This window comes from Ictalurus furcatus, chromosome 5 (assembly GCF_023375685.1).
Source record: "Ictalurus furcatus strain D&B chromosome 5, Billie_1.0, whole genome shotgun sequence".
Classification (NCBI taxonomy): domain Eukaryota; kingdom Metazoa; phylum Chordata; class Actinopteri; order Siluriformes; family Ictaluridae; genus Ictalurus; species Ictalurus furcatus.
Window position 1 is genome coordinate 31,864,720 of NC_071259.1, and position 26,569 is coordinate 31,891,288.

The 26,569-nt window shown below is 43.0% G+C and overlaps 1 protein-coding gene across 2 annotated transcripts in view; it reads left to right on the forward strand.

Moving 5' to 3' along the window:
* colgalt2b (collagen beta(1-O)galactosyltransferase 2b) overlaps window positions 1–24,929 on the forward strand; it is a 34,004-nt gene extending 9,075 nt beyond the window's left edge. Inside the window, exons 1-12 of one of the 2 annotated variants that reach the window (XM_053625962.1) lie at window positions 9,650–10,519; window positions 13,080–13,190; window positions 13,571–13,688; window positions 15,428–15,562; window positions 16,042–16,246; window positions 17,025–17,144; window positions 17,297–17,370; window positions 17,908–18,014; window positions 18,333–18,465; window positions 18,591–18,718; window positions 18,888–19,094; window positions 23,615–24,929. In XM_053625962.1, the coding sequence (XP_053481937.1) occupies window positions 13,099–13,190; window positions 13,571–13,688; window positions 15,428–15,562; window positions 16,042–16,246; window positions 17,025–17,144; window positions 17,297–17,370; window positions 17,908–18,014; window positions 18,333–18,465; window positions 18,591–18,718; window positions 18,888–19,094; window positions 23,615–23,888 (1,593 nt within the window). In that variant the 5' untranslated portion in view covers window positions 9,650–10,519; window positions 13,080–13,098 and the 3' untranslated portion in view covers window positions 23,889–24,929. Of the gene's footprint in view, window positions 1–9,649; window positions 10,520–13,079; window positions 13,191–13,570; window positions 13,689–15,427; window positions 15,563–16,041; window positions 16,247–17,024; window positions 17,145–17,296; window positions 17,371–17,907; window positions 18,015–18,332; window positions 18,466–18,590; window positions 18,719–18,887; window positions 19,095–23,614 lie in introns of those variants that run through there. The other variant, XM_053625961.1, reaches the window with a different exon arrangement.
* The last annotated feature ends 1,640 nt before the right edge of the window (window positions 24,930–26,569 follow it).

Genomic DNA, 26,569 nt, shown 5'->3' on the forward strand with positions numbered 1-26,569 from the left:
CGGGATTGTCAGCCAGTACGCTGTGTCTGACATACACACAGTATGAAAAAACTACAGCGTTAGTACACAGAGCTTCCTTTTGTGCCCAAGGTGGAACGATGTTGTGAGATGTAAACAACAAGGGCACGCTACCTGATGTTAGCTCGCTAACTTAACCCACAGTATTACCTACGATTATGTCCAGATCGTCAACCGTTCCAGTTTTGAGACGGAGATGGAAGCAGGAAGAGACCTTCCTGACTTCCGGTTAGAGGTGGGGAAACCAGAGAACCCGGAGGAAACAGTAACCTGAGGTCAGGATTGGACTGAGGACCTTGGAGCTGTGAGGCGGCATCGCTGCCCGCCGCTGCTGCCAATATATGTATATATAAAACAGAATATATTTAAGTTGGGTATTAATTCTGCACATGATAAGGGTACTGATTTCACTCTAGAGCTTCGAGGCTGTTCTATACAACCAGGAGCTTTTCTGAAAGACTTTGGTGTAACCCTTGATTCTGGTCAAACACGTGCTCACCCTAAATGCGTCATGAATTCCTCATCTCAGCGCGTTTTCCAACACCATTGGTGTGTTTCCTGATTGTGTCGAGATGTTCTGTGTTAAATCCTTGATTAGACTGTGTTTATATACCCCGTTGTGTTGCGAAGTCTTGTCGACGTCATTGTGCGTTCGCTAGTTCGGTTTGTATTTATAGTTACACTTCCTGGTTTTGACGTGTGTCTGTTTACTGATTATGGATCATCGGCCTGTGAGTTACTGGATCTCCCTTCATAAAACAGACTCAGAGGGCACGGTGGCTTAGTGATTAGCATGTTTGCCTCTCACCTCCAGGGTTTGTTGTTTGAATCCCGCCTCCGCCCGGTGTGCACAGAGTCCGGGTACTCCGGTTTCCTCCCCCAATCCAAAGACATTCAGGCGTCCAAGGCGTCCCCCACCTCGTGCCCTGAGTTCCCTGGGATAGGCTCCAGGCTCCCAGTAAGCATGTGTAGGACAAGCTGTACAGAAAATGCACGGATGGATGCGATTGCGTCCTCCCTGCAATACAATTTCTTCACTGACTACGAAGTCTTGCTGATGAGTCTGAAATGATTTGTCTTTGCTCAGGATTGGGCCCATTTTCGAGGAGGGTGGGGGTTAGTACATTCTTTCCCTTGAGACCTGTAACACCATGGCATTTTGTTGTTGTTGTTGTTGTTGTTGTTGTGTTGTTGTTGCTCAGGCTATGTCGGGCTAAGCACGGCCATTTTGCCGTCTTGGACTCTCAGACAGCTGTGACATCATCAGGATTCAAACATTTCTGTTGCACTACTTGGGAACACAAGTGTGTTTTGAATTCGCTAAAACACACACACACACACACACACAGGATACATTACGCCAGGATAAACCAAGTACTTTTCCACAATTTCCAGTTTCTCCTCTCTAGTGGTTACGGTGAGACGTGTAATGTTCACAGTGATGCTGATGACGTTTATGTCTGGAGCGACTCTGCCAGTGTGTGTGTGTGTGTGTGTGTGTGTGTGTCTGTGTTTGTGAGGTTTTAGAGATCTGGAATTGTTTACGCTATGCCAGATCATTTCATCGTGGCAGTGATTTATTTCAGATGCCTTCTTAACCACCTACACACTCTTTTGTCGTAAAACTCTTCAGTCAGTCCCTTCGAAGGAGCCGTGTGTACCTCTGGACCTGTCACTCACATTTTAAGATTAAGATTTTAAGATGGAGAGAACTGTTATCACGTTTGAAAACAGATAATCAAGCTAATCACATTCAGCATGGCTTATTTTACACAACTCCTGTGGTACTGAACAGAGGATTAGCTGAAATATGAGGATATACGGTATTAGCTAGCTATCAGATACAGATCATCTCCACCTGCGTGCTAATGTGAGGTAATGTTAGCTAGCTACCATCTCCACCTGCATGCTAATGTGAGGTAATTTTAGCTAGCTACTATCTACACCTTCGTGCTAATGTGAGGTAATGTTAGCTAGCTACCATCTACACCTGCGTGCTAAAGTGAGGTAATGTTAGCTAGCTACCATCTACACCTGCGTGCTAATGTGAGGTAATGTTAGCTAGCTACCATCTACACCTGCGTGCTAATGTGAGGTAATGTTAGCTAGCTACCATCTACATCTGCATGCTAATGTGAGGTAATGTTAGCTAGCTACCATCTACACCTGCGTGCTAATGTGAGGTAATGTTAGCTAGCTACCATCTACACCTGCATGCTAATGTGAGGTAATGTTAGCTAGCTACCATCTACACCTGCATGCTAATGTGAGGTAATTTTAGCTAGCTACCATCTACACCTGCGTGCTAATGTGAGGTAATGTTAGCTAGCTACCATCTACACCTGCATGCTAATGTGAGGTAATTTTAGCTAGCTACTATCTACACCTTTGTGCTAATGTGAGGTAATGTTAGCTAGCTACCATCTACACCTGCGTGCTAATGTGAGATAATGTTAGCTAGCTACCATCTACACCTGCATGCTAATGTGAGATAATGTTAGCTAGCTACCATCTACACCTGCGTGCTAATGTGAGGTAATGTTAGCTAGCTACCATCTACACCTGCGTGCTAATGTGAGGTAATGTTAGCTAGCTACCATCTACACCTGCATGCTAATGTGAGGTAATTTTAGCTAGCTACCATCTACACCTGCATGCTAATGTGAGATAATGTTAGCTAGCTACCATCTACACCTGCATGCTAATGTGAGATAATGTTAGCTAGCTACCATCTACACCTGCGTGCTAATGTGAGGTAATGTTAGCTAGCTACCATCTACACCTGCATGCTAATGTGAGGTAATGTTAGCTAGCTACCATCTATACCTGCATGCTAATGTGAGGTAATGTTAGCTAGCTACCATCTACACCTGCGTGCTAATGTGAGGTAATGTTAGCTAGCTACCATCTACACCTGCGTGCTAATGTGAGGTAATGTTAGCTAGCTACCATCTACACCTGCGTGCTAATGTGAGGTAATTTTAGCTAGCTACCATCTACACCTGCGTGCTAATGTGAGGTAATGTTAGCTAGCTACCATCTACACCTGCGTGCTCATGTGAGGTAATGTTACCTAGCTACCATCTACACCTGCGTGCTAATGTGAGGTAATGTTAGCTAGCTACCATCTACACCTGCGTGCTAATGTGAGGTAATGTTAGCTAGCTACCATCTACACCTGCATGCTAATGTGAGGTAATTTTAGCTAGCTACCATCTACACCTGCATGCTAATGTGAGGTAATGTTAGCTAGCTACCATCTACACCTGCATGCTAATGTGAGGTAATGTTAGCTAGCTACCATCTACACCTGCATGCTAATGTGAGGTAATTTTAACTATTTAGCAAGCTAAATATATTTTAATCTGTATTTTGATCAACTTTGAACACCGTTGAAAGTTACTAGATTCTCTTTTAGACATTTTAGCTGTTGACCATAGTTCTAGCTAGTGCTACGATATTAGGAAAAAGAAAAAAAAAGTGCTTTGCCTTTCTAGCATTCTGTGAGAAAACTTGTGAGGTAACTTAATTTACAATTGTGTGTGTGTGAGTGTGTGTGTGTATGTTTTGTGAGACGAACCTGGTGGTGCTACAGTATGTTGACTCAGAGTGGTATTTAGAAATTTGCTAATTTTATGAGTCCGCACATCCCCTCTACCCAAAGAGAGCCACGTCGGCACGCACACACACACACACACACACACACACACACACACACACATACACACACACACACACACTAGAATGGGCCCTCATTACTGAGCATCTCCACAGGACAGATCATTCGTCACTTACCTATCAGTCTCTGACATTTACTGCTCTGTAAACATGAGGGACGGTCGTGTTCCGATCCTCCCTAGAAAACAAGGGAGCCTTTATGTGATTGGAATCAGGCCAAATTAATTAGTTACTCTACCGGTGCACAGGTACATCTACATCTCTTCTGCTATAACTTTATGCTGTCAGTGATATTTAGCGTTCTCCAACTCTCAGGTCAAACATTGACCTGCCTTGTGAGTGAGGGGCAGTGTGTGTGTTGATGTATAGTAAGAGGTGTGTGTATGTGTCATGTGGTGTCCAGATGTGGAGAAGGGAAGAGCGCTTCAGGGTGCTTCGTAATGAGGCTACAGTAAACTTCAGAGAGAAGGAGAGAGTTCCAGCCTCTCAGCAGGCGCTTTCTCTCCTCAGGTCTCGTTCCGCCAAACGTGAAACTAACGCTAATAAATGTGCTAATAAATATAAACACGTACACTCGCTCGCTTAGTTTTGCACGCACGCACACACACTTAGACGCAGATTTAAAAGCTTATATCTAGTCGGTAAGATAGCGTTAGTGTTTGCCTGGTGCTAGTTTGTATAAAAACTAAAAGGACATCCTGAAAACAAATTCGAGCTCACCTCATGTTGTCGTTTAATCCTGTTTTAGGCGGCCACAAGGGGGCGCCGTGGAGGTTTCGCATTTGCACTTATAGCTAATAGGTTAAAAAAGAAAGCATCTGGCTCAATAACACAGCTTGTGTTTTATTGTAGTTGTACAAATGAAACAAATTTTGTTTGCTTTCAGGGTGCGAAGTCGACCTGTCAAAGTAAAATGGCTTCTTAGCTGTGATTCGGTGCCGTGTGTTATAGCATATTTCCCCGACAAACAAACCAAGAGAAGCTTAGCGAGCTAGCTGTACACAGAGAACAGTGAAGAGATCCGCTCCGAATGATGGCGAAGCCCTGACGGTGTATTTAAAAAAAAAAAAACGAATCACGTTCTCGCGCTGTCTAATAACTCCACTCTCTGCAAATACGACTAAACGGCAGCTATTATTTTTCTCCACCAAGCGATGGTTTGGAAAAGCTTGAATCCAAAAACACAAAGAAAAACCATGTTTGCAGCTAGCAAACTACTACTGTAGAGCAAGACACGCCTCCGGGGGCGGGGCATATATGTTCTAGAGAGCTTCGAACTGCACAATGTTTATCGTTTTGATGTTTTAATGTTTATTTGTTTCAGATATAGCATCGTATTGGTGTCCGTAAGGGTGTCCACAGCTACACAAAGCTTTGAAACACCCGTTTTGGTTTTGCGAAAGCTAGGTTGCTAGGCAACATGGGAAAACATCCCGGAAATTTTAATGGTTTTCACTACAAATACCATTACAAACCATCAGCTAACCATTAAAACTATTACCGTTATCAATCCTTAGTGGTATCCACTAGACATAACATGCCACCAATAGAAGGGTACAAAAATACCAGTAAAGACCCACAGGAACCATTACAGTTTCCATTAAAACCAGTACAATTCCCATTATAACCAGTGTAACCATGTTTAACCAATCTATCTGTTCCGTATCTTTCTTTTATTTTGTGAGGGTTTTTTTTTTTTTGAGTTCCACTGAGAAACTATTTTTTTAAATTAGCGCTGTTGTGACAAATTTGACCCAAATACCAATCTACACAGCGATACCCGGGCATCCAGAACGATTTAATCGTTAAACAGTTACGTTTTGGAGCACAGGGCATCATTTAGGCAGTTTGTGGCCTGCTGGAAAACATTAGCAGTAAATTGTGAGGGTGTGTGTTTGTGTAATATTTCCACTCCATTGTACTTACGAACACTATTTCTCTCTCTCTCTCTCTCTACCTCTGTCTCTCTGTATGTGTGTGCATCTGACACACACACACAGGGTCGCCTACACAGATCACCACTTACACACACTAGTTATTATTTTCCAGGATTTATGAGATGTTAGCAACTGGGAAAACGTGTGTGTGGAGGAGAATCTCCACCCATAATGTGTGTTACAGGTGTTTCTAAACCTGCGATAAACACGCAGACTGCTTATCAAGCCTGATACCATCTGTCTCGCACTCACACACACACACAGGCATTGGTCACTGTGCAGCTGGACTCTAATTGTTGTCTGGATAAGCAGTCAAGACGAGACCTGAGTGCGTGTGAGCCTTTATTTGATTGTGTGTTTGAGAGATTTGAATAGCAGTTGAGCAGTGTGTTATTTGATTGTGCAGTGTGTGTAATGCAGTGTGTATACACTGTTATCTGCTGTCTGACAGGACTTGCTTGTTTGTCAGATGCCCCAACCTGCAGGTTATCGCAGGTAATGTGATGTTTGTGGTTCTACAAACATGTGTGTGTGTGTGTGTGTGTGTGTGTGTGTTTGTGTGCATTTCTACGTTTGGAATATCTCAGAAAATGTGTATGTGTACAGTAAGTGAGAGCATTTCGGCATCCTGTCATCCATTCGCCACCCTGTAAAAAAAAAAAAGCATATCTCAACATTGAGGGTTTTCTTGTGTCAGAGTGTGTGACGGTGTGCGAGTGAGAGTGTGTGAGTGTGTGAGTGAGAGCGTGATGGTGCGTGAGTGAGAGCGTGTGACGCTGTGGAAGTGAGAGCGTGTGACGCTGTGTGAGTGAGAGTGTGTGAGTAAGAGCGTGTGTGAGTGTGCGAGTGAGAGTGTGTGACACTGTGCGAGTGAGAGCGTGTGTGAGTGTGTGACTAAGAGCGTGTGTGAGTGAGAGCGTGTGTGAGTTTGTGAGTGAAAGCGTGTGTGAGTGTGTGAGTGAGAGCGTGTGTGAGTGTGTGAGTGAGAGCATGTGACGCTGTGCGAGTGCGAGCGTGCGTGTGTGTGAGTGAGAGCGTGTGTGAGTGAGAGCGTGTGACACTGTGCGAGTGAGAGCGCGCGTGTATGTGTGTGAGTGAGAGCGTGTGTTTGTGTGTGAGTGAGAGCGTGTGACGCTGTGTGAGTGAGAGCGTGATGGTGTGCGAGTAAGAGCGTGTGTGAGTGTGTGAGTGAGAGCGTGTGACGCTGTGTGAGTGAGAGCGTGATGGTGTGCGAGTGAGAGCGTGTGACGCTGTGTGAGTGAGAGCGTGTGACGCTGTGTGAGTGAGAGCGTGATGGTGTGCGAGTGAGAGCGTGTGATGGTGTGAGAGTGTGTGTGAGTGTGTGTGAAAGCGTGTGACGCTGTGTGAGTGAGAGCGTGTGATGGTGTGAGAGTGTGTGTGAGTGTGTGAGTGAGAGCGTGATGGTGTGTGAGTGAGAGCGTGTCACGCTGTGTGAGTGAGAGCGTGATGGTGTGAGAGTGTGTGTGAGTGTGTGTGAAAGCGTGTGACGCTGTGTGAGTGAGAGCGTGTGATGGTGTGAGAGTGTGTGTGAGTGTGTGAGTGAGAGCGTGATGGTGTGTGAGTGAGAGCGTGTCACGCTGTGTGAGTGAGAGCGTGATGGTGTGTGAGTGAGAGCGTGTGACGCTGTGTGAGTGAGAGCGTGATGGTGTGTGAGTGAGAGCGTGATGGTGTGTGAGTGAGAGTGTGATGGTGTGCGAGTGAGAGCGTGATGGTGTGTGAGTGTGTGAGTGAGAGCGTGATGGTGTGTGAGTGAGAGTGTGTGTGAGTGTGTGAGTGAGCGCGTGGAGCACAGATCCATTATTTCCAAAAATGCTGGAAATAAGCATTTCTAAAACTCTTAAGTTCAAACTGTTGTTTGTTTCTTTTTTATTTGTTTATTTGTTTATTTGTTTATTTGCTGTCTCGCCGATTTACACTCTGTTCTTTTTTCTCATCAGTTTACACTCTGGAACTTTCCATCGCAGTCATGCCCACAGCCGTCTCGCGCTCGCCGAGGACACCGAGTCACTAAGAGAGAGTGTGTCTGTCAAATAGAGACAGGAGATGAGCTTTGTGGAGATGCTGGAAAAACACACACACACACACACACACACACACACACACACAGACTGAGACGCTTCTTCATGTTAATATGAGCTAAAAATTCCTAGCTTGTTGTGCTAATCTGGTGTACAGGGCTGGTAAATGTTGTGTTGACACAGCTTGGAGGTTTCCAAAAAAGGGGGCAAAACAGGAACATGCACACACACACACACACACAAACACACACACACACACACACACACACACGCAGTCGCACACACACTGCATATTGCAAGTCTAGGATTATATTACATTAAAACCTGTGACTGGTCTTATTTGGGTGATATTTGGGCAACATTTTATAAAGACTAGGTTTAAGACTACAATAGGACTATACCATGGATACATTAGAACTACATTAGGGCTACATTAGGACTGCATTAGGACTACATTAGGGCTACATTAGGACTACATTAGGACTACATTAGGACTGCATTAGGACTACATTTGAACTACACTGGGGCTACATTAGGACTACATTAGAACTATATTTAAACTACACTGGGGCTACATTAGGACTACATTAGGACTACATTAGGATTACATTAGGGCTATATTAGGACTACATTAGGGCTACATTAGGACTACATTATGACTACATTAGGGCTATATTAGGACTACATTAGGACTGTATTAATACTACAGTAGGGCTATATTAGGATTACATTACCATTACATTAAGGCTATATTAGGACTGCATTTGAACTACACTGGGGCTATATTAGGATTACATTAGGGCTATATTAGGATTACATTAAGGCTATATTAGAACTACATTAGGGCTATATTAGGACTACATTAGGGCTATATTAGGACTACATTAGGGCTATATTAGGATTACATTAAGGCTATATTAGAACTACATTAGGGCTATATTAGGATTACATTAGGGCTATATTAGGACTACATTAGGGCTATATTAGGACTACATTAGGGCTATATTAGGATTACATTAAGGCTATATTAGAACTACATTAGGGCTATATTAGGACTACATTAGGGCTATATTAGGATTACATTAAGGCTATATTAGAACTACATTAGGGCTATATTAGGATTACATTAGGGCTATATTAGGACTACATTAGGGCTATATTAGGACTACATTAGGGCTATATTAGGATTACATTAGGGCTATATTAGGACTACATTAGGGCTATATTAGGACTACATTAGGGCTATATTAGGATTACATTAGGGCTATATTAGGATTACATTAAGGCTATATTAGAACTACATTAGGGCTATATTAGGATTACATTAGGGCTATATTAGGACTACATTAGGGCTATATTAGGATTACATTAAGGCTATATTAGAACTACATTAGGGCTATATTAGGATTACATTAGGGCTATATTAGGACTACATTAGGGCTATATTAGGACTACATTAGGGCTATATTAGGATTACATTAAGGCTATATTAGAACTACATTAGGGCTATATTAGGATTACATTAGGGCTATATTAGGACTACATTAGGGCTATATTAGGACTACATTAGGGCTATATTAGGATTACATTAGGGCTATATTAGGACTACATTAGGGCTATATTAGGACTACATTAGGGCTATATTAGGATTACATTAGGGCTATATTAGGATTACATTAAGGCTATATTAGAACTACATTAGGGCTATATTAGGATTACATTAGGGCTATATTAGGACTACATTAGGGCTATATTAGGATTACATTAAGGCTATATTAGAACTACATTAGGGCTATATTAGGATTACATTAGGGCTATATTAGGACTACATTAGGGCTATATTAGGACTACATTAGGGCTATATTAGGATTACATTAAGGCTATATTAGAACTACATTAGGGCTATATTAGGATTACATTAGGGCTATATTAGGACTACATTAGGGCTATATTAGGACTACATTAGGGCTATATTAGGATTACATTAGGGCTATATTAGAACTACATTAGGGCTATATTAGGATTACATTAAGGCTATATTAGAACTACATTAGGGCTCTATTAGGATTACATTAAGGCTATATTAGAACTACATTAGGGCTCTATTAGGATTACATTAGGGCTATATTAGGATTACATTAGGGCTATATTAGGATTACATTAGGGCTATTTTAGGACCATATTAGAAGTATATTAGGGCTATATTAGGACTACATTAGGACTACATAGGGGTTAAGTTGGGGGGTTAAGGATTCAGGCTTTGCAGAATAAAATATGAATAAACAAACAAATAAACAAGCTTTTATATTGTGCTAAGGAATGTGACCTAGTGTATTCTTACTGGAATAAAATACGCTGTGGGTTTGTCATGGTATAGAAACCACAAATCTGGAAACATAGTGGAATGAAAAGTTTAATTTGATGACTTAATTCAGATGGCATTATGAGAGACTGTATTGGCACGGTCTAATGGAAACACTGGAGGAATTAGGAAACAATTCTGGGAACATGCAACACATCACTAAAATAGACATACTGGCCTAGGCTGTTCTTCACAAAACACCAAAATGATACGTTATTTTTGCCAACCTGAGGACTTCTCTGTCTTCTCCGCACATTAATTAATGAATCAGTAATGGACCTGTGGGAGGGTGTGATCATCATCGAAAGTAAAAACAAAATAATATCTGTCTTTTAGATGCTTTAAACACAGCAGCTGGTGTTAAATTTGAGATGACTTTATTATTTTATTGCTCAAATTCATGCAAGTGTTCCTGTACGTATAAGATAGAGAGAACCAGGAACCAGGAAAACGAACTAGAAGAACCAAACAAGGATCTCGGGAAGGTCTGTAACACCTTAGAGTTTGCACATGTGAAACTTCTACATCACACAGTGTATAGAGCGGGGGAAATAAGTATCGAACGCGTCAACATTTCTTTCAGTAAATATATTTCCAATGAGGCTATTCACGTGAAATGTTCACCAGACATCAGTATTCACTCAAGATATCCGGAAATATAAAGAATTCACAACATTAAAGTCCATAAATGGAATGACACGGGAAAAAAGTGTTGAACACGCTAACTGAAATTTATTTAATCCTTAGTGGAGAAGTCTTTGTTTGTAATGACGCTTCAAGACACTTCCTGTATGAAGAAATGAATGGGTCGCGGTATTCAAGTGTGATTTCGGCCCGTTCTTCTAAACGTATCGTCTTTAAATCTTGTTCAGTTGGATTCGAGTCAGGTGATCGACTGGACCGTTCTAACACCTTGATTTTTTTTTCTCTGAAATCAATTGAGAGTTTCCTTTGCTGTATGCTTTGGATCGTTGTCCTGCTGGAAGCTCCACCCACGTCTCCTCTTCATCATCCTGGTGGATGGCAGCAGATTCTTCTCAAGAATCTCCCGGTAAAGATCTCCATTCATCGTTCCTTCAATGATATGAAGTCTGCCAGTACCATGTGATGAAGAACAGCCCCACACCATGATGCTTCACCTCCACACTTCACCGTTGGTGTAGTGTTTTTAGGGTGATGTGCTGTGCCATTTCTTCTCCAGACATGGTGTGTAGTATGACAGCCAAAAAGTGAAACGTTGCTCTCGTCTGACCAGACTACACTCCCAGTATTTCATAGGCTTGTCCAAATGAGTTGTAGCAAACTTTAAACGAGCTTCGACATGCCTTTTCTTTAGTAATGGAGTCTTGCGGGTGAGCGTGAGCAGTGGAGTGCATCGCCTATTGTTTTCTCTGTGACGATGGCACCTCCTGCCTCCGAGTGTTTCTGGAGCTCTTTCCGAGTGCTCCTTGGCTCTTGGGCTACTCTTCTGACTATTCTTCTGACTCCCTGGTCAGAAATCTTGTGAGGAGCTCCTGTGCGTGGCCGGTTGATGACGGAGTGATGTTTCTCCCACTTGTGGATAACGGCCCCAGTGGTGCTTACTGGAGGATTCAGAAGTTTTGAAATACGTCTGTATCCGATTCCATCGATATGTTTCACAACAATAAGGTTATGAAGGTCTTGGGAGAGCTCTTTGCTTTTATCCATCATGAGATGTTTCTTGTGTGACACCTTGGTAATGAAAAGCCTTTTTAAAAACCATCGGTTTACTAACCCAGCTGATATTAATTTGCACAGATAGGGGGTATAATTACTTACGGATTTCAGCTGGTTCCTTGCCTTACCTTGCCTTGGAGAACTGCATTTTCAATACTTTTTTAAGTGTCATTCTACTTTATTTCTTTATGGACTTTAACGTTGTGAATTCTTTATATGTGCGGATTTCTTGAGTGAATACTGATGTCTGGTGAACATTTCATGTGAATAACCTCACTGGAAATATATTTACTGAAAACAATGTTGATATGTTCAATACTTATTTCCCCCGCTGTATACACAGAAATGAAAGAAAAGACAGCTGGAAACAATCAGAGCAGGAACTAATCCAATGTGTGTGTGTGTGTGTGTGTGTGTGTGACCTTTAAATTAATGTTATATGCGCTCATTTAAAATGTCTGCCACTAAGCTTCAGAATTGGCAAAAGAAAAAGAATGACATCTGTGGACTGTCTTTATAAAAAAAACAAAAACAACCATTGTTAACTAAAAAAGAAATTTCTGGGATCTTTGAAGATATATATATATATATATATATATATATATATATATATATATATATATATATATATATATGATTTTTTTCTTCTTGTGAGCTTAAAAAAATGTGTAAAAGGGTAAGATTAATTCTAGCTTTGTTGCCTTGTCAAATTGTTTTACATTATCTGTCTGTCTGTTTAATACACAATCTATTTGAATCTCTCTATCTATCTATCCATCTATCTGTCTATCTATCTATCTATCTATCTATCTGTCTATCTATCTGTTTTACATTGTATTCTGATTGGATCCTGGTGTGCTTGTGAATGTGAATTATTAGAGGCGTGTACAGTATATTGGTGTGTGAATATTAGTGTAATTGTTGTGTATATTGGTGTGTGTGTGTGTGTTGGTGTGTTGGTGTATGTGTGTCTATTTGTATGTATTAGTGTATTAGTGTGTATATGGTGTGTGGGTGTGTGTGTAGGTGTATTGGTGTGTGTATATTAGTGTAGTTGCTGTGTATGTTGGTGTGTGTGTGTGTGTGTTTGTATGTGTCTGTGTGTTGTGTTGTATTGGTGTATTTGTGTGTGTGTGTGTGTGTGTGTGAGTTTGTATGTGTTCATTGTAGTATTTGTGTGTGTGTTAGTGTATTGGTGTGTGTATATTGGTGTAATTGGTGTATGTGTGTGTATCGTTGTATTTGTGTATGAGTGTGTGTGTGTGTGTATTAGTGTATTGGTGTGTGTATATTGGTGTAATTAGAGTGTGTGTGTGTGTGTGTGTGTGTGTGATTTCTTACCTGCAGGGCAGCAACAGATCACAACATGGACAACACCACAGCCGTGCTGAAAGAGTGGATGAAATCGGCTCGGAGGCAATATCACTACGTGGAGTGGAGACCGATGGAGGAGCCGCGGTGAGACACACACACACACACACACACACACACACACACACACACACACACACACACATATGCTCCTCAAACCTTCTGAGGCGTGGCCTACAGATGGGGGCGGAGTGATACCTAACTGTAATAACAACAACAACAAAAAGATTCTAGTAGATTCTGGTGTGTCCTAATCCATATTAGCACGTCTGAGTGACATCACTGAAGATCTGCATGTGGTTTAAGGAAGAACTTTACACAAAAGATTAGCTTTCCAGATCGACTACGCCTTTGATGTTTTCGTCACGTATTCCTTGATAAGAACGATAATCCCATTGGAGCTACAGTAGAGGTGAACGTCGTTCGAGGATGAGTGATGCTTCTCTAATCCCGCTGTTTTGTGACAGCTCTTATACAGACGAGTGGGGGCCCAAGCACTGGCCGCTGTCCCGATTTAACCACCTGCTGAAGCTCAGACAGGCTGCTCTGGAGGCCGCACGCCACCGATGGGCCGACTACATCCTGGTGAGAGAACTGCATCCTGTCAAAATATCCTTCTAGATCTGGAGAACTGAGAGCTCATTGTTTTTCTATAACTGCATGTGTGAACATGTTTCATTCCTCTTATACTGCAACAGTTTGTCAACGGGTACGTGTACTTTAGTAAAGGAGTACATTTTCCCCTATTCTTCTCCGTTCCTCGGAGACACAAGCCAATCAACTGGATCATTTCAAACTGCTAGTCCACGATTGGCTAGCTAGAATATGCCCCTCCCACCCAGAGCGCCATGCTGGACATGGCATCGTCATGATCTGAACTCACAATCTCCCAAAGATGCGGCGAACGCTTTTCTGTTGCACCACTTGGGAGCCTGACGTGTCATACTTTTTATCCGTTTATAGTTACGTTAAACAAGTTAGACATAGAAGGACATCATATTGTACAGTGAACTTAATCCAGCGTCCTCTCTGAGAAACACAGGGTTTAGTCGCAAGGCTGAATCCGACTCACTTTTCTCTCTCTCTCTCTCACCCCACCTCTCTCTCTCTCTCTCTCTCTCTCCCACCTCTCCATCTCTCTCTCTTTCTCCCTCTCTCTCTCTCTCTCTCACCCCACCTCTCTCTCTCTCTCTCTCTCTCTCTCCCCCACCTCTCCATCTCTCTCTCTTTCTCCCTCTCTCTCTCTCTCTCCCCCACCTCTCCATCTCTCTCTCTTTCTCCCTCTCTCTCTTACTCTCTCTCTCTCCCACCCCTCACCTCTCTCTCTCTCTCTCTCTCACCCCCACCTCTCTCTCTCTCTCACCCCACCTCTCTCTCTCTCTCTCTCTCTCTCCCCCACCTCTCCATCTCTCTCTCTTTCTCCCTCTCTCTCTCTCTCTCCCCCACCTCTCCATCTCTCTCTCTTTCTCCCTCTCTCTCTTACTCTCTCTCTCTCCCACCCCTCACCTCTCTCTCTCTCTCTCTCACCCCCACCTCTCTCTCTCTCTCACCCCACCTCTCTCTCTCTCTCTCTCTCTCTCTCCCCCACCTCTCCATCTCTCTCTCTTTCTCCCTCTCTCTCTCTCTCTCCCCCACCTCTCCATCTCTCTCTCTCTTTCTCCCTCTCTCTCTTACTCTCTCTCTCTCCCACCCCTCACCTCTCTCTCTCTCTCTCTCTCACCCCACCTCTCTCTCTCTCTCTCTCTCTCCCCCACCTCTCCATCTCTCTCTCTCTTACTCTCTCTCTCTTCCACCCCCCACCTCTCTCTCTCTGTCTCTCTCTCACCCCCACCTCTCTCTCTCACCCCCCCACCTCTCTCTCTCTGTTTTTCTCTCTCTCTCTCCCCCACCTCTCCATTTCTCTCTCTCTCTTTCTCCCTCTTTCTCTCTCACATCCTCTCTCTCTCACTCTCACCCTCTCTCTCTTACTCACCCCCCACCTCTCTCTCTGTCTCTCTCTCTCCCGTACCTCTCCATCTCTCTCTCTCTTTCTCCCTCTCTCTCTTACCCTCTCTCTCTCCCACCCCCACCTCTCTCTCTCTTTCTCTCACTCTCTCCCCCACCTCTCCATCTCTCTCTTTGTCTCACCCCCAACCTTTCTCTCTCTCTCTCTCTCTCCAAACTCTCTCTCCCCCCACCTCTCTCTCTCTCTCTCACCTCTTTCTCTCTGTCTCACCCCCCACCTCTCTGTTTCTGTCTCTCTCTCTCCCCCACCTCTCTATCTCTCTCTCTCTTTTTCTCCCTCCCCCCCACCTCTCTCTCTCTCTCTCTCTCCCCTCTCTCAGTTTGTAGACAGCGATAATCTGCTGACTAACCCGCGTGTGTTGGACCTCCTGATAGCAGAGAATCGGACTCTGGTGGCACCCATGCTGGAATCACGTTCTCTCTACTCCAACTTCTGGTGTGGCATCACCCCTCAGGTACACACACGCTCTCTGTCTCTCTCGCTCTCTCTCTCTCTCTCGCTCTCTCTCCTACACACACTCTCACATGCAGACAAATTATTTTACATGCTTGATTCAGACCGGTAGTGTCGCCGCCTCACCGCTCCAGAGTCCCAGGTTTGAGCTCGGGTTACCATCGGCGTGGAGTTTTGCATGCTCTCCCTGCGTCCATGTGGGTTTCCTCCGGGTTTTCCAGTTTCCTCCCTCCTCACTAAAACACGCTGTAGGTGTATTGCTGATTCTAAGTTTCTCCTGGGTGTGAAGACGTGTGTAAAGCTGTGTGTACATGATGGTTCTGGCATCCCATCCAGGGTGTAAACCCACCTCATGCCCAGAGTTCCCGGGATTACACTCCAGATCCAGCACAGTCCGGGCCAGGATGAAATGATTATTGAAGATGAATGAAGGAATTCACAGCTTTAAAGGAAACTCTCTGCACTCTATCTCTCTCTCAGGGCTACTATAAGCGAACCCCGGACTATCAGCCCATCCGTGAGTGGAGGCGTCTGGGCTGCTTCCCTGTTCCCATGATTCACTCCACCTTCCTGCTGGATTTGAGACGCAGCTCTTCTCGCGCGCTGGCCTTCCACCCTCCACATCCCGACTACAGCTGGGCCTTCGACGACATCATGGTGTTCGCTTTTTCCACTCGCGAAGCAGGTGTGTGTGTGTGTGTGTGTGTACACGATTGGGTGTATAATGGCTATTAAGTGTTAATTACCGTGGATTCACGTCTCATTTCCAGGTCTTCAAATGCCTGAAATAATGAACACTGTTTGTGTGTGTGGCAGTGTGTGTGCGTGTGTGTGCGTGTGTGTGCGTGTGGTCGTGTGTGTGTTTACAGTAACTCATCACACATCATTACCCACAGTAGAACACCCACACACAAACAGCCACAGCTAAATCAGGCCATATGAAGTCCAATAATGTCTCACTGGGGGGGGAGGGGTGTTAGCTTTAACAAGAGTAAGGCTACACCGCCATCAGACTGACACACGGAGGCCACGCCTCCATCACTGAGACATACAGACACGGAGGCCACGCCTCCATCACTGAGACATACAGACACAGAGGCCACACCTCCATCACTGAGACATACAGACAGAGGCCACGCCTCCATCACTGAGACCTACAGGCACAGAGGCCATGCCTCCATCACTGAGACATACAGACACGGAGGCCACGCCTCCATCACTGAGACATACAGGCACAGAGGCCACGCCTCCATCACTGAGACATACAGACACGGAGGCCACGCCTCCATCACTGAGACCTACAGGCACAGAGGCCACGCCTCCATCACTGAGACATACAGACACGGAGGCCACGCCTCCATCACTGAGGCCACACAATTCATATGTTATGAATATGTTATGAATTATGGCATCAGAATTCTTGATCTGTGTGTGTGTGTGTGTGTGTGTGTGTGTGTGTGTAGGTGTACAGATGTTTGTGTGTAACAAGGAGCACTATGGTTTCCTACCCATTCCTCTGAAGGCCCATCAGAGTGTAGAGGATGAAGAGGAAAGTTTCACACACACCATCACCGAGGCACTCAGTAAGTCTCTCTCTTACACACACACACACACACACACACACACACACACAGACACGCAAACTGTAATATTATTCATTTTCTCCTTCCACCAGTGTTTTCTAACAGTCTGTTATGGAGGAACACGACTCACGCTGTTTGTCATTTTCTTATAGTTGACCACCAAGTCGAGCCTTCAGAGTTTGTGTTCGTTCCTCCAAAAACTCAGGATAAGATGGGGTTTGATGAGGTGAGAGCGAGTGAGAGAGAGAGAGAGAGAGAGAGAGAGAGAGAATTAATGGATTGAATGCCTGACGGTCTGATAGACTAATAAAATTAGAGAGTCACAGACTGACGGACTCACAGACTGGCTGATTAAAGGAACAGCAGAACGATGGATTGAAGGAATGACAGAGAGATGAACAAACTAAATGATAGACCAATGTAATGATGGACAGACCGATGGACTGATGGCATTTCAGGCTAATTTACAGAAAGGTTAACAGACTGACAGAATGGTGGAAGAATGGCCCGATGTACTGATTAGACTGATGCACGGATGGACTGATAAACCGAGAGACTGACGATTTTGGACTGATGGGGTGGACTGACAGATTGACAGAATGAAGGGATGATAGACTGAAAGACTGATAGACAGATCCACAGACGGACCGATAGATTGATGGACTGACAGACTGGCAGACTGAGAGACGTCTCGGAGGGCTGATGGCCATCTCTTTCCCTCTCTCTCTCTCTCTCTCTCTCTCTCTCTCTCTCTCTCTGTCAGGTCTACCTGATTAATCTGAAGCGGAGGAGAGACCGGAGGGAGCGGATGTTGAATTCTCTGGCCGCTCTGGGTGTGGTGGTCACTATCATCAACGCTGTGGATGGCAAGTAGGTCCTCGAGTTCAGAACCACACACACACACACACACACACACACACGTGCACACGTTTCACCGACGTTTTTTAACGTTTTACAGCATTCGCTCTAAATGGAATTGGGTTAAAAGTATGACGTGTCGTTGCTTTAATCACGGTGGTGCAAGACGAATAAAACACTTCAGGGTGTACATCGACACCAGTGGCATTCACACCACCCCGTCGTGGATTGTTTTCCTGTAACAGCGCGCCCCGTACTGTTTTACTCTATACATGTACACTCTCTTTCACCTCTTCCCTGTCTCGGTGTCGCTCTCGGGCTCGGTGTCAGGGCTCTGAACTCGTCTCAGCTGCACGCCTTGGGGATCGAGATGATGCCGGATTATAAAGATCCGTATTCAGGCAGGGTGCTGACCAGAGGAGAGATCGGATGCTTCCTCAGCCACCACTCTATATGGACACAGGTACACACACACACACACACACACACACACAGAGAAAGTGACAGGTAACCTAAAAAATCTCTGTTTTCTTGTTAATAGAGCAGCCTGGAATGAGTTAATTTTATAAGTGTGTGTGTGTGTGTTAGATGGTGGAGAAGGGTCTGGAAAGGGTGTTAGTTCTGGAGGATGATGTGAGATTTGAGCCCAGGTTTAAGAGGAGGCTGCAAACCATCATGAAGGATGTGGAGAAGGTTCAGCTGGACTGGGATCTCATGTAAGACACACACGCACACACACGCACACACACACGCACACACACACACAGACAGTTTTTTTTACAGGATATATATATATATATATATATATATATATATATATATATATATATATATATATATATATATGAAAGTTTGTATTGTGTGTGTGTGTGTTTGAATGGGTAGCTATGTGGGGCGTAAGCGGATGCAGGTGGCGCAGCCCGAGCTCTCTGTGGATGGAGTGAATAACCTGGTGGAGGCTGATTACTCGTACTGGACGCTTGCGTACGCTCTCTCTCTGAACGGAGCCAACAAACTGCTCTCAGCTCAGCCCTTCACCCGCATGCTGCCTGTGGACGAGTTCCTGCCCGTCATGTTCAACAAACACCCCAAGTAAGAAAAAGAGTTGGAGGAGGAAGAAGAGGGGGGTGGATGGATGTATGGATGGATGGATGGATGGATGGATGAAGAAAGCAGTTGGTGGATGGATGGATGGATTGTTGACCAGATTGACGGATTGATGGACGAGCAGACTGACAGGTGGTTGGATGTATGATTGACTGGATGAGTGGTAGAGTTAGGGTTAGGGTTGGTTGAATGGCTGGACGGACAGCAATTGATGGATGAATAAATGGACAGAGAGAGAAAGATAAAGGAATAGTTAAAGGATAAAGATGAATGGATAAAGCATTGGTGGATGGCAGAATGAACGGATAAAGAAGTGGTTGGATGGATGATGGAATTACAGATTCCAGTGGATATATATAACAATGGATAGATGATAGAAGGACAGATAAAACAATGGATGGATGGATGGATGGATGGATGGAAAGATGGACAGGTAGGTGGGTGGTCAACTGATGGAATTATTATTTTGAATCAAATAATAGATGATAGAAAGATGGATACTGATGGACAGAGGGATGGGTGGACAGATGAATGGTTGGATGGATAGATGGATAGATAGATGGATGATTGATTAAAGCAGTGTATAGATGGCTGGATGGTAAAGTGCTTGTTTCTACCTAGACTGGTGAACGATGTATCAATAAAGCAAGTGGCAAATGGATGGGTTTAGGATGATCCAGTGAACGAATGAATGAATGAATGAATGAATGAATGAAAGTGTCGACACGTGAGAGAGGTGATGAGACAGGACGAATAGTCAATAAGTCATTTTATTGTTTTGTTTTTTGTATGAAATCTATTTTAGTTCAGTAAAAATCCAATTAACGTTCTTTTTGGATGCTAGTCAGTAATTACAGTGTCCCCTGTTTAGGACACGGACTTTCTGTGGTAGTTATTACGCGCACACACACACACACACACACACACACACACACGCCTCCTTCTCCTGCACACAGAGTTGGATTGTTCGGTGAGGAAAAATAAGTACGGTGTCCCTGCAGGGTCACACAACGCCTCCCTTTTCCTCTGCCACTCGTTCATGTCCCTCGAACTGGAGCTCTCTCTCTCTCTCTCTGTCCCTCTCTCTCCCCTTCTATCTCTCTCTTTTCTCTCTCTCTCTCTCTCTCTTCCACCTTCACTGCCCTGCTCTCCTACAACTCCTCCTTTCACCTGTTGTCCTCCTTTCGCCGTTCTCTCTTTCTCTCCTAGCAGCTTTTCCGATATCTTCAGGACAGATGACCTTATGTTTTATGGTTTCTCTGTAACGCATCAAGTTACTTTTTATTTTATTTTATTTTTTCATCTCATTAACCACAATGTTAAACGTAACTTTAAAAACTTTTTTTTTTTTTTGTTAAAGTACGCGTCGTTTTTAAAAAAAATGTTTTTTTGTTTTTATTTAAATAAATAAATACATACATACATACATACATACATAAATAAGTCATTGTTGGTGAGTTGCTGCGGCGTGAGAGGAATAAAACGCTCCAGGACATGGTGTCATAGGAAAATAATCAACTTCACGGTGACAACAGCAACCACTTGTTGATTATTTTCCTAAAACGGCACGACACGGAGTGTTTTATTCCTCACTTACTGAACATGTAGCGTTACAGTGTTACACGATAATACTTACACATGTCCAGTTTTACAATGATTTAAATTAGACATGCAGATAAAGTTTCTAAAAAAAACAAAAAAAAAACAATAATAAATAACTAGTTATCTTTCAGGGAAACATATAACATATAGACATATAATCATCGGATTCCACGTGCTCTTCCTGAAAACACTGGAGACTGAAAGACCACCTTTCACCTCGATCTCTCTCTCTCTCTCTAACTCTCTCTCAGAGGAATGTGAGGGGGGTTCGGCTCTTCCTGCTTCCTGCTCCCACAGCACAGCAATCCCATTGATAGGACTCGGTGGGGCAGGAGAGGGGTTTGGGGCAAAGGAGGGATGGATTACTACATAAATACACTGCAGGTTCTGTGTGTGTACTGTACATGAAACAGAGAGAGAGAGAGAGAGAGAGAGAGAAGCTCTGGTATTGTTTGATGTCTGTTGAACGGGAAGTGCAAATACATACAGATTTTGTGGGACGAACAGAACATGAAGGAGAGACCGTGAGAGAACGAGAGACAGACAGAGATAAATAAAGCGTAGAGAGCCGGAGTGTGTTTCATGGATTTACCCATGAACACCTTCAAAGTGCTGATTTGTCCTTCTTGCTTGTTTAGGAAGTGTATGATGAAGCTCTTTTCCCGTCTTTCACACACAAATTGATATTCGTGTGTCTTTAATGCACCCTCGCAGGGGGACAACCTAGGAAGCTGCCCCAGGCCTAGGTCAGGTGAGGGGATCCAGGAGGGTTTAGAAGTTCATTGCCATACAGAATAAACCCGTCTGTAATACGTTTATTTGATCAAACCATGATAGTCATTTGCAATTCATCAGATGAATTAATATGTCGGCTATTTTTTTGCTAAGATGTCACAGATCAAATGAGAAAAGGAAAAAAAAGAAAAGGAAAAAGGGAAGAAGGACAGCAATATTAAATATCGCATTAGAATAAGTCATGGTTCGATTATGCATTACAGGTGTTTACATTTTGTGGGTTGTGTGTGTGTGTGTGTGTGTGCGCGCGCGCTTCCTTGGGGACCATTTCTAAATGGTTTGTCCCATGCCAGGGATTACATATTTTTCTGGAAATCTCTTACTACACACAATAGACCTCTGTTTCTAACCATCCTCCTGTAGAGATCCAGAGATCCCGAGTTTAATCCCAACAAGACCGTAGTGAAAATCTGGGGGATCATTTTCAGTTTAAAACTGGAAACAAACAATAAAGCAATTTAGAGCAATTTAAATGTATAATATTTTAAATATTCAGTATTTAAGTCACTACATAACATTAAGCAGTTTGTACGAAAAGTCCGATTTTCCTTCAAGTCTCATCTCTTCCACTGAAGCAAACGTTAATCCGGACAACAGTGCAACGTGTAACGTGTCCGTTTTTACACACACAAAAAAACACAAGCTCGAGTGCATCTAGTTTACCTCTAGCTAACATTACAGCTAGCTAGCTAAAAGGTCAGTCCAGAAACAGTACTAAAAGCTAGGCTAGGTCTATAGGAGTCAGTTTACATCTAGCTAACATTACAGCTAGCTAGCTAATTAGGTCAGTCCAGACACAATACTTATAGCTAAGCTAGCTCTATAGGAGTCAGTTTACATCTAGCTAACATTACAGCTAGCTAGCTAAAAGGACAGTCCAGACACAATATTAATAGCTAGGCTAGGTCTATAGGAGTCAGTTTACATCTAGCTAACATTACAGCTAGCTAGCTAAAAGGTCAGTCCAGACACAATACTTATAGCTAAGCTAGCTCTATAGGAGTCAGTTTACATCTAGCTAACATTACAGCTAGCTAGCTAAAAGGTCAGTCCAGACACAATACTTATAGCTAAGCTAGCTCTATAGGAGTCAGTTTACATCTAGCTAACATTACAGCTAGCTAGCTAAAAGGACAGTCCAGACACAATATTAATAGCTAGGCTAGGTCTATAGGAGTCAGTTTACATCTAGCTAACATTACAGCTAGCTAGCTAAAAGGTCAGTCCAGACACAATATTAATAGCTAGGCTAGGTCTATAGGAGTCAGTTTACATCTAGCTAACATTACAGCTAGCTAGCTAAAAGGTCAGTCCAGACACAATATTAATAGCTAGGCTAGGTCTATAGGAGTCAATTTACATCTAGCTAACATTACAGTTAGCTAGCTAAGAGGTCAGTCCAGAAACAATACTAAAAGCTAGGCTAGGTCTAAAGGAGTCAGTTTTTATCTAGCTAACATTATAGCTAGCTAACTAAAAGGACAGTCCAGACACAATACTTATAGATAGGCTAGGTCTATAGGAGTCAGTTTACATCTAGCTAACATTACAGCTAGCTAGCTAAAAGGTCAGTCCAGACACAATACTTACAGCTAGGGTAGCCCATACCAAGTAAGCTAGTTAGCTATATACACTATATCCATAATTTATTTAAAAAAAAAAAAAAAAAATACGCAAGCTCGAGTACATCTAGTTTTCATCTAGCTAACATTACAGCTAGCTAGCTAAGAGGTCAGTCCAGAAACAATACTAAAAGCTAGGCTAGGTCTAAAGGAGTCCATTTTTATCTAGCTAACATTATAGCTAGCTATCTAAAAGGACAGTCCAGACACAATACTTATAGATAGGCTAGGTCTATAGGAGTCAGCTAGTTAGCTATATACACTATATCCATAACTTATAACTTGCATGAGGTTTGAGCTGTCTGACTGAAAACATTTATCTATCTATTTATTTATTTATTTATTTTTCATCGCATTAGTTAAATATTATTTAAAGTGTTCCTTGTCATGGTATACCAGTACCCTAGGTCCAACCTAGCTAACTTACCTAACCTGCCTGAAATCAACTTAGTCCAACTCAAAACTTCTTTTCTCGCTTTCTTTCAGCACGGCCTACATGTCCCACTTTGAGCCGCGGGATTTGCGAGCATTCTCGGTAGAGCCGTTGCTGGTTTACCCGACACACTACACAGGCGAGCCGGGTTACTTCAGCGACACTGAAACGTCCACCATCTGGGACGACGAGGCCGTCAGTACGGACTGGGACCGATCCCACGCTCAGAAAACCGCCCAACAGGGCCGCATTCGGCCCATCGCCCAGAACAGTGTGACTGGGGAAACGCCACCTCCTGCTGCCCGTGCATCACGAGACGAACTGTGAAAAGACTCTAGCAAGAAAGATGTCTATGAAGGTTTTTAGGTCATGTACAAGAGTAAGTCAATAAGTAGACTGTACTATGATTTTAAATATGTTTTAGCACTCATGCAAGGTTCTTCATCAGCTCAATAGAAAATAATAGAATTGTTAGCACACATTGCCTCAAAGCAGCTCAGCTAACATCACAGGTTTGATGGCAGTAGTAGGGAGGTAGAAGGAGGAAGAAAACTTGTGAACCAAGATTCAGAAGGGGCAAGATGAAAGAAAATACTTAAATTGTATAGGATTCCCAGTTTCTATGGCGTATAAGTGGATGGTTAGCAGTTAGGATAGCAGTACGCTAATTATTAATGGAATTATGCTCTGGGTAAAGGCAGGTTACTTGTACAACGCTTCATGCTCAATCAAAGAAAAAGAAACAGGGTTTTGTACAAGACCGGAACAGGAGGTTAAAGACCCTGACTGATGGTGCAGAAGCTTGCAGACCCTCTTATCGCGAACATCAGTACTCTGGAAATTTCCCACTGCTCTGTACAACTGATGAAGAACCGCCGATGAGTGTTGAAACATTTTCAAGATGTCGGGAGAGACCTACACACATACCCACAAGCTCACACTCCCACGGGATTAACAAATCACAATCGTTACCCATCAGCTACCTCCCTCATTTGCTGACTGTTCAGCCAATAGCATTGCAGCAGGCTGAGATGCTCAGACATGATTGGCTAACACCTGTGGTAGGAGAAGAAGCAAAGGAAGAGGGGGACAAAGGCTCATGTTTTAAGCCCACTTTATTTATTTCCACAGACGGTGTCACTGGAATTGTCTGTCTGCCTGTCCACAGATTTGTCCCTGGAGGATGTTGTGAGACACCTATAAAGACAGACAGACAAACAATTACACATACAAGTGACACACATACATTTGGCAGTATGAACAAAAATGATCACAAAACATTTGGTGTTTTTTATTTAACTGTAAATAAAAACTGATGATGTCTAACCGGGCGCAGGTGTTGAATAAAAAAGAGAATATCTCTGTGTTTGTGTCTGTGTGTGTTTGAATTTTTATAGCTGTATCAAAGCCTACACTCAGTCCCAGTGCCGTCTATCCATCCCTCCATCCATCCATCCATCCATCCATCCCTCCATCCATTTTCCATACAGCTTATCCTACATATGGCCACGGGAAGCCTGGAGCCTATCCCAAGGAACTTGGGGCACAAGGCAGGGGACACCATGTGCGGGGTGCCAACCCATTGCAGGGCACAATCGCACACATGAGGAACAAGGATGACGGAAATACAAGCCCAATTCCAAAAAAGTTGTGATGCTGTGTGAAATGTCAATAAAAGCAGAATGAAATGATTTGCAAATCTCATAAACCCAGATGTTATTCACAACAGAACAGAGAAAACATATCAAATGTTTCAACTGAGGAAATATAACGTTTTAAGGAAAAAATAAAGTCATTTTGAATCTGATGGCCGCAACACGTCTCGGAAAAGTTGGGACAGGGCAACAAAAGCCTGGAAAAGTAAGTGTTACTAAAAAGAAACAGCTGGAGGAACATTTTGCAACTAATAAGGTTAACTGGCAACAGGTGAGTAACAGGATTCGGTATAAAAAGAGTATCTTAGAGAGGCGGAGTCTCTCAGAAATAAAGATGGGATGGAATCTGGATGGAAGCAGATGTTGCTCTAAAACCTGTATATACCTTTCAGCATTGATGGTGCCTTTCCAGATGTGCAAGCTGCCCATTCCATAGGCACTAATGCACCCCCATACCATCAGAGATGCAGGATTTTGAACTGAGCGCTGATAAAAAGTTTTTCGCAGCTTGGTGAACCTCTACCCATCTTTACTTCTGAAAGTCTCTCTAAGATCCTCTTTCTTACCCAATCATCTCACTGACCTGTTGCCAATTAACCTCCAGCTGTTTCTTTTTACTTAACACTTACTTTCCCAGCCTTTTGTTGCCCCCGTCCCAACTTTTTTGAGACATGCTTCGACCATCAAATTCAAAACGACCTTATTTTTTCCTAAAATGATACGTTTCCTCAGGTTAAACATTTGATATGTTCTATCGTGAACAACATACGGGTTTATGAGATTTGCAAATCACCTCATTCTGTTTTTATTTACATTTTACACAGTGTCCCAGCTTTTTAAGAATTGGGGTTGTAGCATCTAGAAACACAATGAAGCATGCAGAACAACATAAACATTTCTAAAAGGAAAGAAAAAATTCGGTGACGTTCATAATATCATACATTGTAAACAGTTTTTAGGCTTTTCTCGATCTAAAAGTGCTTTTTTATGAAGAACAATCCATTAAGAAAGGATTATTTCGGTATCAGTGTGAAAATTTTGCACTTATATATAAATACGGTAAATATTATACTACTTTACTGACTACTGGCGAGCCGTTTTAGCATTTAATGCCCCTGGTCCTACTAGTCGTAATTTAGTTTTGCCTAGTCAAAATTCCAATTCCAGATATCTATTCCGCAATTTTGACTCGTCGTAATTGACATTAACGGTATCTACAACATAATTATGACTAGTCATAATACACACCGAAGATATCTACAATGTTTTTTGACTAGTCATACACTTCCACTGGACAATATTTTCTGATATCTACAAATGAGTTTTGACTAGTAGAAATTGTAATTAAAGATA